Below are 11,324 nucleotides of genomic sequence, written 5' to 3'. Positions count from 1 at the left end.
TATGGGTATGGATTTATATTGTGTAATTCCGCAATGAAAACGTCATATACTTACATCCATACTTATACCATTAGTCGAATGCCAATTCACAAACCTACCAATTATCTACGATGGTGAAGATGAGTTTATTTCAATTCTAAGTACAAAAAAACCTGAATTCAACAGGTATATGTATAGAAGAATTGTTTTTGACTTTTTATCTTTCTTCGTGGCTGCGTGGTATGGTCAATGTCATACAGGTATCCTGGACCAGGGTTCGAAATCCGGCCGGTCAGATACTATAGTCTTTGAGGGATTTCGCCTGGGGCTCTGATCCCGAGGTCGTTAAAAGAATCCAGACTTGAATGTATTAATATATATGACTTATTTGAAATAAGAAAAAAGTTATACACATACATATGCTCATTTTAGTAATGAATATGGTTAATTAAAGGGACCGAATCCTCTTCTTTTCCCCCATTGAGAGTGGGCTCTGATACCGAGGTCGTTAAGAGAATCCAAACTTTAATGTATTAATATATATGGCTTATTTGAAATAAGAAGAAAAGTTATACACATATGCTCATTTTAGTAATGAATACGGTTATTTGAAAAGGGACAGAATCCCCTTCTTTTTCCTCCATTGAGAGTCCATCGGTAACTTCCAAATCGATTTCGAACCCCTACTCACTCGAGGACTGTGGCGTTTTTCAAGTGGCCACTGATATAGAGATGAAAAGTTCCTCACCAAAGCTGAGTTGATGAAGTGCCCTCGTGTGCATCATTCTATTGGCACTCGCCAGCCAGGAGAGGGAATAGTGGCTGGCTCCTCTTCTTCTCTGGCTCCATAAAAGGGGAATTAAATCCGGGTTTTTTCCTCCTCTTCGAACGACAGGTGTGAATGATGGTATGCGGGCCATTATACAACTGCGATTAATGACGCATCAGCTGGGGAAAGTAAATTTTCTTAGTTTTCTTTTTCTATTAAGACAATGTGTAATTAGGTGGATACTTTAGATATTTTGTTATTGCCGTTTCACACTTCTTGTTATATATTTAATATATAGTTTTTTATACTATTTATAAATGGACCTGGTCGTTACTTCTCATGTCATCATTAAATATATTGGATCGTTTTAATATGCGTACATAGCATCAAATATACATAATGTAATTAATGTCATTTACTGTCCTTGTTATGGGCGACACAAACTCAGAAACTCAACTTTGACCTTTATTCCGTTAACAGTAGTAGTAGTAGTAGTAACAGTAGTAACAGTAGCAGTAGCAGTAGCAGTAGTAACAGTAGTAACAGTAGTAACAATAGCAGTAGTAACAGTAGCAGTAGCAGTAGGTTCATTCCTGAAAGGAATTATTACAAACTTTAAATACTGTACATTATTAAATAGCCCATAATATTCAATAAGTCATAACGGTGACATGATGTACCTTAATACATCTTGGAAAGCTAATTAAATATAATTTTCTAAACAAGACAATTTCGTTGCCACTTTAAATCACATTTTATCATATTTATCGGACAATCAAATGTTAAATGTCACAAATAAACCAATTTACGCCTTTTAACGCTTAAATGAATAAGACATACAAAACAAATATATACATATAAGTTCGTCAAAAAACTTACATCTGTGTGCCCAAAATAAATCCTTACGAAATATATACAACTGTTCTCCTTGAAAACCTTGCTTGAACTGTCAAAGAGACTTCATAATTTTAGGAAGTAAGATGAAATCGTAATTTGTTTACACCTCTCAACTTTTTAACTACCACTTACAAAATTAACGACATTGTTTTTCCAACCAGATGGGTTTGTGTTTCTGCATTAACATACTCAGCCTCATAAACAGATTAAACCTGTTTATCAAAATATACACCTACACATGCAGACACAATAAAATAACCTTTAAGTTACGATACAAACTCTTTGAATTCAAAACACTTCCATGATTCACTTATTCACCTAAACAAAATTAAACATCTTCAAAACTCAAATAATATATAATATCAAATGATAGGCCATAAGAACAACAAAATATCACGTTACATTTAACATGAAAATCCTAGCCTTCAACTAATAACACTAGCTTCTGAATAGGACGGACAATAACCGAAGAAAGTGTCTTAATCTTGGCACTGCGAATTGTTCCTTTGTCATCAGGGTATACTTCTATCACTCGCCCCATTGGCCAGTGATTCCTTGGCTCAATGTCACTCTTTACCAAGACCACATCGCCAACAATTAGATTTCTTCTTGCTTCATTCCACTTTTGTCTAGTCTGTAAAGTGCTCAAATACTCTTTTCTAAATCTTGACCAAAACAGGTTGGTCAGATATTGAACGCATCTCCACCTTCTCCTCATGTAAACATCATCCTTTTGAAACAAGCCAGGGGGAGGGATCACATAAGATTTTGGAATCAACAAATGGTTTGGAGTTAGTGGCTCAAGGTCATCTACGCTGTCACTTACAGTGGTTAACGGTCTTGAATTGACGATGCTCTCAACATCACAAAGCAGAGTCCGTAAACTTTCATCATTTAGCCTTTCACCAAATTCCTTCACCAGTGCAGACAACACTTTTCTAACTGTTCTGATTTGGCGCTCCCAACAACCACCCATGTGGCTTGCTGCAGGTGGATTGAATTTCCATTCAATATGATGATGCGACAAATACTTCTCAATCTTCTTTTCCTCCATCTCATCAAGAGCTGCCATAAGTTCTCTCTCAGCCCCATGGAAGTTGGTTCCATTATCACATCTGATAACCTTAGGATGACCTCTTCGAGAAACAAATCTTCGCAAAGCATTTATGAAAGAGTCAGATTGTAAAGTGTTTACAGTTTCAATATGAATTGACCTACTAACCAAGCAGGTAAATATCACACCATACCTCTTTAACTCCTTTCTTCCTTCCTTGATGTAATAGGGTCCAAAGAGGTCAATACCAACATTACTGAATGGTGGTGAAGGTTCCAATCTGTCTGCTGGAAGATCAGCCATCTTTTGACTCAAAGCTGGTTCTTTCAACTTCCTGCAAGTAACACAATGAAATAACACATTCCTGACAGTTGCATTAGCATTGATGATCCAATACTTCTGCCTTAGATTTGAGAGAACATGATTTCTACCTGAATGAGCTAATAATTCATGCTCATGTCGTATCAACAATGTAGTCACATGATGCTTCTTTGGTAACAGTATGGGATGTTTGGCAGACTGTGGAATGTCAGACCTTCTTAATCTACCTCCAACCTTCAATAATCCATCCTCAGAATCAAGAAAGGGGTCAAGCTTATATATTGGACTACTCTTGCCAACTGACAATTCCCTTGATAAAGCCTTCACTTCATCACCAAACACCTCCCGTTGAACATACATTATTATTGCCCTTTCAGCATCAGTGGTTACACAACCTTTCCTTTTACCACTAAGGATTGACTTTAGTTGTTGAAATACAGAAACTGCCTTTTGTAACCTTGACCATGAAGAGAAATATTCAATTAATCTTGTAAACCCATGAGGTTCTTCAGAAATTGTGACCGCAGACACATGTTCACTCTTATCATCAACACAATCTGTACACACATACTCCTGTGAAGGCAAATAATCAGATGCAATAAATGATGGGCCATGAAACCATTTGTCATACTGCAAAAACTGATGTACACTAATACCTCTTGATGCCACATCAGCAGGGTTATCACTGGAGTTTACATATCTCCATTGCTCAGGCTGGGAGTAGTCCCTTATAACCCTGACTCTGTTGGCTACAAAAACAGGGAACCTTTTAGTGTTGCTATGAATATAGTGAAGGACTGTTGTTGAATCTGTGTAGTACACTACCTTGCCAACAGTAAACTCCAACTCCTTCAGGATGTGTTGAGCAACCTTGACAGACACAGTTGCAGCTGTAAGTTCTAACCTAGGTATAGTCACCACCTTTTTGGGAGATACTCTTGATTTTCCCATGACAAGATTTGACTGAACTTGGTTTCCATCGTGAAGAACAAGGTATGCTGCAACACCATAACCAACTGTACTTGCATCGCTGAATAATACAAGACTTGAACCTGTCACGTTACCAAACCCACTTGACTTGAAGCATCTTGGTATTGAAAGCTGCTCCAGTAAATGAAGACCTTGTATCCAATGTTGCCACCTTTCAGCTGGCTCATCTGGAATCCTCTCATCCCAGTCCAAACTCTCAACTTGACACAATTCTTGTAACAATTTCTTGGCCGGTAAGATGATTGGAGAGAGCAACCCAAGGGGATCATATAATGATGAGATAGTTGATAACAATCCTCTTCTGGTGAATGGATTATCCTTGAGCTCAATTGAGAACTTGAATGAGTCTTCTTTAAGGTTCCATAACATTCCTAAGGCTCTTGTCATTAAACTCTCCATGTCAAGATTAAACTTGTCACTTTCAACCGAACAATCTTCAGCAGGCAAAGCTTTAAGGACATCACTTGAATTGCTGACAAATTTAGTTAACCTAAATCCTCCTTCACCAGTTGCAGATACCAAATCCTTCACCAACTTCACTGCTGTAGGAACATCAGCACATGACTTCAAACAGTCGTCAACATAGAAATTGTGCCTTATGGTGTTGCCAACAGTTGAATCATACTTCTCATCTGCTTTGTCTGCTGTGGCCTTCAATGCAGTATTTGCAATACTCGGTGATGAGATTGCTCCGAAAATGTGAACAGCCATTCGGAATTCTTCAAGAGGTCGATTGATGTCACCATTAGGCCACCACAAGAATCTAACATAGTCCTGATTCTCAGGTGGAATCTTTATTTGAAAGAACATAGCTTCAATATCTCCAATGAATGCATAAACCTCCTGCCGGAATCTAATGAGTACTCCCGTCAATGAATTGGTGAGGTTTGGACCCTGTAGCAGAACATCATTTAATGACACACCTTCAAACTTGGCACTACAGTCAAAAACAACCCTAATCTTCCCTTTCTTGGGATGAAAAACTGCATGATGAGGAAGATACCAAACAGGAATCTTATTGACCTCATCATCCGGGATCTTGTAAGCATAGCCTTTTTCAAACAACTTATCCATGAATGCTGTGTACTGCTGTCCGTAATCTTCACTATTCTTCATCTTCCTCCTTTGCCACTTAGCTCTGCTAACAGCCTGCTTCTTATTGTTAGGAAGATTCACATTGCGATCTCGAAAAGGCATGGGTAGCTGAAAGTGACCATCTTTAAATTCAATGTCATCCTGGCACCTTTTCACAAATCTTGTGTCCTCAAAAGATAAGCCACGCTCATCAGGAACTGACCCAAGATCCCTTTCTGAAAAATCTAACTCAAAGTACTTCCTAATACTTTCAACAGTAATACAATCAGTAACATGTTGAACATCAGATACAAGTAACCTGTGACATGAAACTCCATTTGAACTAACCTTAACATGTACAGGCCCATTAACTGTCCATCCATGCAAATATCTTACTGCAAAGGGGCCATAACCTGAAGTGGGTACAACCTCCAAAGGTTGTAAAGCTGTTGGACAGTTACTACCTATCAAAATTCCTATGTCTAACTCTGGTTGATACACTGGAATCTTATTAATAACACTTGATAAATGAGGCCAATCCTTTAACACTTCATACCTTGGAATTTGATCATGATTAACAGGAATATCCTTTTGTGTGAATACCTTTGGTAATACAACATCATTATTACCATGTATATCAGCAACAACAAGACCATTTACAATAAAGGTTTTAACTGTATCAGTCCCATGCATTGTTTGCAACTTGATAGCTGTTTCAATACCTTTACAGTTTAATTGATCCTTGATACTATCTTTAATGAAACAACCTGTACTGCCCGTATCATAAAAGGCATAAGTTTGTACTACATTGTCGCTACCCTTTACACGTAATTGCACAGGCAAGATTGATTGCAACACTGTATCAGAAATTGTACATGCAGAAGACCTCACATTACTTAGAGTCTGAGTATTACCTTGACCTGGAGTGCGACCTTCACCTTGAGTACCATCTTGACCCTTAGGACAACCTTGACCTGTACTTTCAGACTGTGCACTAGCTTGTGACACAATTGCACTGTTGCTGTCAAGCATCCTAAAATTCTCAATGTGCAGAGTGGTAGGATGCCTTTTATTACATGTCTTGCACTGCCGTCGATTGAGACACCTTTTTGAAGTGTGGTTATTGCCCAAACAACTGAAGCAAAGACGGTTGACTTTAACAAATTCTCGTCTTTCATCCACACTCCTGTGCAGAAATTGAGGGCACTCCTCAAGGTCGTGATGACCACTACAGAGTTGGCATTTCCTTGTATACTGGTTGGCAGAATTTGATGGTTGCACTGTAACTGCAAACGATTTTTGCTTGGTCTGACTTGAGCCATTATTTGCCTTTGCTTTTGAAAAAACACACACTTTACCCAAAGCTTCCCTGCTGAATACAGGATCCATTGCTGCCTCTGCTGCATTCTGCACAAATTCCACTAATGTGGGGAAACACACACAAACACCTTGCTTCCTGAGCTTTATCACATGATCCAACCACTTATTTTGAATATACACTGGCAGCTTTGAAATCACCCTCTGAAGGTTTGGCGAATCATTCAAAACTTGCATGTTTGATAATGACTGCATGGTATGATTACATTTCACAAGATATAAAGCATATTCCTGCAAAGATTCACTGTTATCACCTCTCACTTGTGGCCACTTGGTTAGCTTGTCTATGTATGCCATGGAAACCTTGTATGGATCTCCATACACTTTGTCCAGAAGTCTTTTTGCTTCAATGTATCCTTCAGATGCATTCATAAACATGCACCCAGCTATGAGTGACTTAGGTTTTCCTTCTAGATGCTGATTTAAGAAATACAGCCTGTTGGAGTCTGATGTGGTGTGTGGCACGATGCGGTCATTAAATGCCAACATGAATGATGCATATTCTAGAAGATCACCACAAAACTTGGTCACTTCAGCATGAGGCAGCAGCATAGCCGCTGCTAACTGTTGCTGTCTTTGGTAGAATGACTCTGGGGCAGGTGCCATGGGTAGAAAAGGAATGGTCACATTGGGTTTATTTTGATGCACATTTTGACTGGGAACAAATGCTGGTGTTTCAGGGTTTAAAACTTTGTCTGTCGATGGAATAACTTCTTCCTGGAACACCTTCTCCCTCGCCCTTGCTGCTTCAATTTCACCATCCAACTTTAACAAATCTTCCTTGGCTTTTAATTCTGCCTGTTGTTGGGCTATTTCTGTTTGTTTCTCAAGCAGTGCCCTTTGTGCAAGCAAACCAGCTAACTTTGCCTTCTCCTGTATGAGAGAAGATTTTACACTTGATGCCGTGCTTTTAACTGACCTCCTGGATTTATGTGACCTGCTCCGCAGTGAAGATCCGTCCATAGAATCCTGCAAATTTGCTTCTGTTGTGGCTATCCATTTATGCACCTGTAATCTGAATCCTATGGCAGACAATTCGTTATCTTCAAACCTTTTGATTCTGACTGGTGCTCGTGACAGTAGTTGAGACAAGTAATCACTGTGGCAGTCTTTGTACTTCTTTAACCCTTCCTCAAACTCCTCCATGCCTGTCTTTACTAAATGGAGATTATCAGCTTCTCCATACACTTGCTGACCTCATTCCGTTTCTTTGTGAGGGCAGAGAGAGCAGCAGTCTGCTTGTTCTTGAGGGTGCGTAACTTCTCCTTGGCGTCACCATTGTCTTCTACGTTGTCCTTCTGATCCGTACTCATGTTAAAGATGAATGAACTGTTGTTATGGGCGACACAAACTCAGAAACTCAACTTTGACCTTTATTCCGTTAACAGTAGTAGTAGTAGTAGTAACAGTAGTAACAGTAGCAGTAGCAGTAGCAGTAGTAACAGTAGTAACAGTAGTAACAATAGCAGTAGTAACAGTAGCAGTAGCAGTAGGTTCATTCCTGAAAGGAATTATTACAAACTTTAAATACTGTACATTATTAATAGCCCATAATATTCAATAAGTCATAACGGTGACATGATGTACCTTAATACATCTTGGAAAGCTAATTAAATATAATTTTCTAAACAAGACAATTTCGTTGCCACTTTAAATCACATTTTATCATATTTATCGACAATCAAATGTTAAATGTCACAAATAAACCAATTTACGCCTTTTAACGCTTAAATGAATAAGACATACAAAACAAATATATACATATAAGTTCGTCAAAAAACTTACATCTGTGTGCCCAAAATAAATCCTTACGAAATATATACAACTGTTCTCCTTGAAAACCTTGCTTGAACTGTCAAAGAGACTTCATAATTTTAGGAAGTAAGATGAAATCGTAATTTGTTTACACCTCTCAACTTTTTAACTACCACTTACAAAATTAACGACATTGTTTTTCCAACCAGATGGGTTTGTGTTTCTGCATTAACAGTCCTTTTTAATTATATTTGATCGTAATAAGGTGTACCTAACATCAAATACAACCCTATTTGTTAATTTTTAAATACATAATTTAGCTAGAGAGGCACTCAGTAGAGCGCATACCTCCGCAGCAGCTTATTTCGCAACCTTTTTCTCGACTCTGACCTTGGCATTTGAACTTAACTTGGCATTTGAACTTAACATGTACTAATTGACGTGGATTTTCATACACTCAAATATGGACCAAGTTTGAAGTATCTGTTACAATGATGTCCAAATTTAAGGCTGATTATGTGAATTGGGCATTTAGCTTGTCGGTGACCTTGACCTTTGACTTTGAACTTCCAAAATTTTATCATTTCTAGCTTTTTACATAAGAATTAATCCCTGCAAGTTTCATTACTCTACAATTGAATTGTGGTCAGGAAGTTGTTCACAACACACACAAACAGGAGCGAAAACATAACCTCCTTCCAACTTCGTTGGTGGGAGTAATTAATGTTCACGTTAAATTATTTAATCTTTATAAGTGTACATAGCATCGAATACAACACCATATTATGTATATACATGATTTAATTTTTTAATAATATTAGATGATAGAAAAGTTGGAAGACGCAGACCTACATGGCTGAGGACTATGAAGCGCGAAGTAGTAAATGATGAATGAAGAAGCATTGAATCAAAAGCTCAAGATAAAGACGACTGGCGAAATCGACCAAGGCCTTTGCGTCAATAGGCGTTGGAGGAGATGATGATGATGATAGTTATAGAAGTATATAAGAAAGTGGTTATTGGAACTGGGAGTTTGTTTACACTACCTTAACTCCTCCGCTCGGTCTCTGGGAATTGTGGGGAAATTGAGAGGTGTTGTTGGGGAAGGGGGAAGGGGCCAGTATTGTGACCCCTCTTTATTCCTCTTTACTTAATTCCTTCCTTCAACTTCCCCTAGATTCCATCTTTTCCCCATCCTCGAATTTCCTTCTTCCCCAACAGAATTAGTACTTTTGCTTTTGATAATTCCCTTCTTCGTTTTCCTTTAATAATTTCCCTCTTTCCCTCTTTTAATAATTCCCTCCTTATTCCCCAAACGGAATTCCCTCTTTCCTTTAATAATTCCCTACTTCCCTCTTTTAATAACTTCCTCCTTCTTCCCTCATTAATAATTCCTTCTTTCCCAACAGAATTCCCTCTCTTCCTTTTAATAATTCCCTTCTTCCCTTCTTTCCCAACAGAATTCCCTCTTTTCTTTTAATAATTCCCTTCTCCAAAGTTCCCTCCTTTCCCCCTTCATCCTAAATTTCCAGCGGGTCCCCACCCTGGAATTCCCTTCTTCCCAACGGATATTCCCTCTTTTCCTTTAAATAATTCCCTTCCCCAAGATTTCCTTCATCCCTCAGTCCGTTTTAGGGCAATGTTACCCATTATTGAGCCAGTCCTGAAATGAGGGTGGGTGTCCACCCCCCCCCCCCGTCCTCCTCCTCTTCTCTCCCCCCTCCCTTTCTCAAACCCCCCCTCCCACCTTCATCCTCCCCCTCCCCCCTCAAACTCAGTACGACTCGGTGACACCGAAATTGGTGAAGCCTATTAAGGAGAAGTAAGGATTTTCGGAACATTTTTTACTCCTAAACTGCATTCTCTTTCGAAGATCGTTCCCTGCAAAGGCTTCTCTCCCCCCCCCCCCCCGTGATAAGAGCAGCCGTCGGCAATGTCCCGAGGTTTATCATTAATAAATGCTTCAGTATCGGTTGCTTGCCCGCTTCCTTAAATGGAAGCGTTTCCAAAGCATCATTCAAACGTCAGCATTAATCTTATTATACAGTGCCACATTCATTGCGGTTGAAATGTATTGGTCATATTCTTATAACTTCACATTCAGTGTTGTTATCTCGTTATTGTATTGGTATATATTTTATCTTTATCTTTATGAATTTTGAAAATAGTTTTTGAAAATTATTTTAAATTCAGTTTGAATAATATACGAGAAACCAACGACCAGTGAAAAAAAGATAATAAATTTCTAGCTAAATAGAGAGAGAGAGAGAGAGAGAGAGAGAGAGAGAGAGAGAGAGAAAGGTTTGGGCAAGCGTTGCAACGTGATCTTGCTAAACCTAGAGAGAGAGAGAGAGAGAGAGAGAGAGAGAGAGAGAGAGAGAGCCTTACCTTATTGCCTTATTTTAGGCTATAAGGTTAGAGAGAGAGAAAGAGAAAGTTGGGCAAACGTTGCAACGTAACCTTGCTAAACCATAAGAGAGAGAGAGAGAGAGAGAGAGAGAGAGAGAGAGAGAGAGAGAGAGAATGACGCTTTCTGAAGGACGAAAGAACGCGAACGATATTTTCGGAAAGTGGAGACAGGAGAAGACAGGGACTTGTTTTGCTGGAAATGGAATGCAATAAGAACTGGCGAGAGAGGTGTGAGTGTCTGAAATGCCGTATCATACAATGGTTTCTAAACCATGGTTTTCCACTGTCTTGGGTTAGAGTTATTTTGCTTGAGTGTACACTCGGCCACAGTATTCTATCTTATTTCTTTCCCTCTTGTTTTGTTAAAGTTTCTATAGTTTATATAGGAGATATTTATTTTAATGTTACTCTTAAGATATTTTAGTTTTCCTTGTTCCTTTCCTCACCGGGCTATTTTTCCGTGTTGTAGCCGTTGGGCTTATAGAATCCTGTTTTCCAACTAGGGTTGTAGCTTAGTAAGTAATAATAATAATAATAATAATAATAATAATAATAATAATAATAATAATAAACGACAATGGTAGATTTATTTCGATGTATGAATTTACTTGTCTGTCCTTCTATCTAGATCTTAATTTATTTTGGATAATTTTGCCTTTGAATTTCAAAAGTTCAAACTTGCAGCAAATGTTTTTATGT

General features: G+C 38.5%; 1 protein-coding gene across 1 annotated transcript; it reads right to left on the bottom strand.

Moving 5' to 3' along the window:
- Positions 1-2,892: 2,892 nt before the first annotated feature.
- On the bottom strand, positions 2,893-7,607 carry LOC137635967 (uncharacterized; the record flags this gene model as incomplete). The annotated part of the gene is made up of 5 exons (XM_068368427.1): positions 6,533-7,607; positions 5,999-6,370; positions 4,754-5,530; positions 3,846-4,459; positions 2,893-3,593 (listed from the first exon to the last, which is right to left on the bottom strand). Coding segments are annotated over exons 1-5 (3,539 nt in total), but the record flags the coding sequence as incomplete, so codon positions are not given.
- Between the last annotated feature and the right edge of the window lie 3,717 nt (positions 7,608-11,324).

Source organism: Palaemon carinicauda, unplaced genomic scaffold, assembly GCF_036898095.1.
Source record: "Palaemon carinicauda isolate YSFRI2023 unplaced genomic scaffold, ASM3689809v2 scaffold2034, whole genome shotgun sequence".
In the NCBI taxonomy this organism is placed as follows: Eukaryota; Metazoa; Arthropoda; class Malacostraca; order Decapoda; family Palaemonidae; genus Palaemon; species Palaemon carinicauda.
This window is presented reverse-complemented; position numbering and strand designations above follow the sequence as displayed.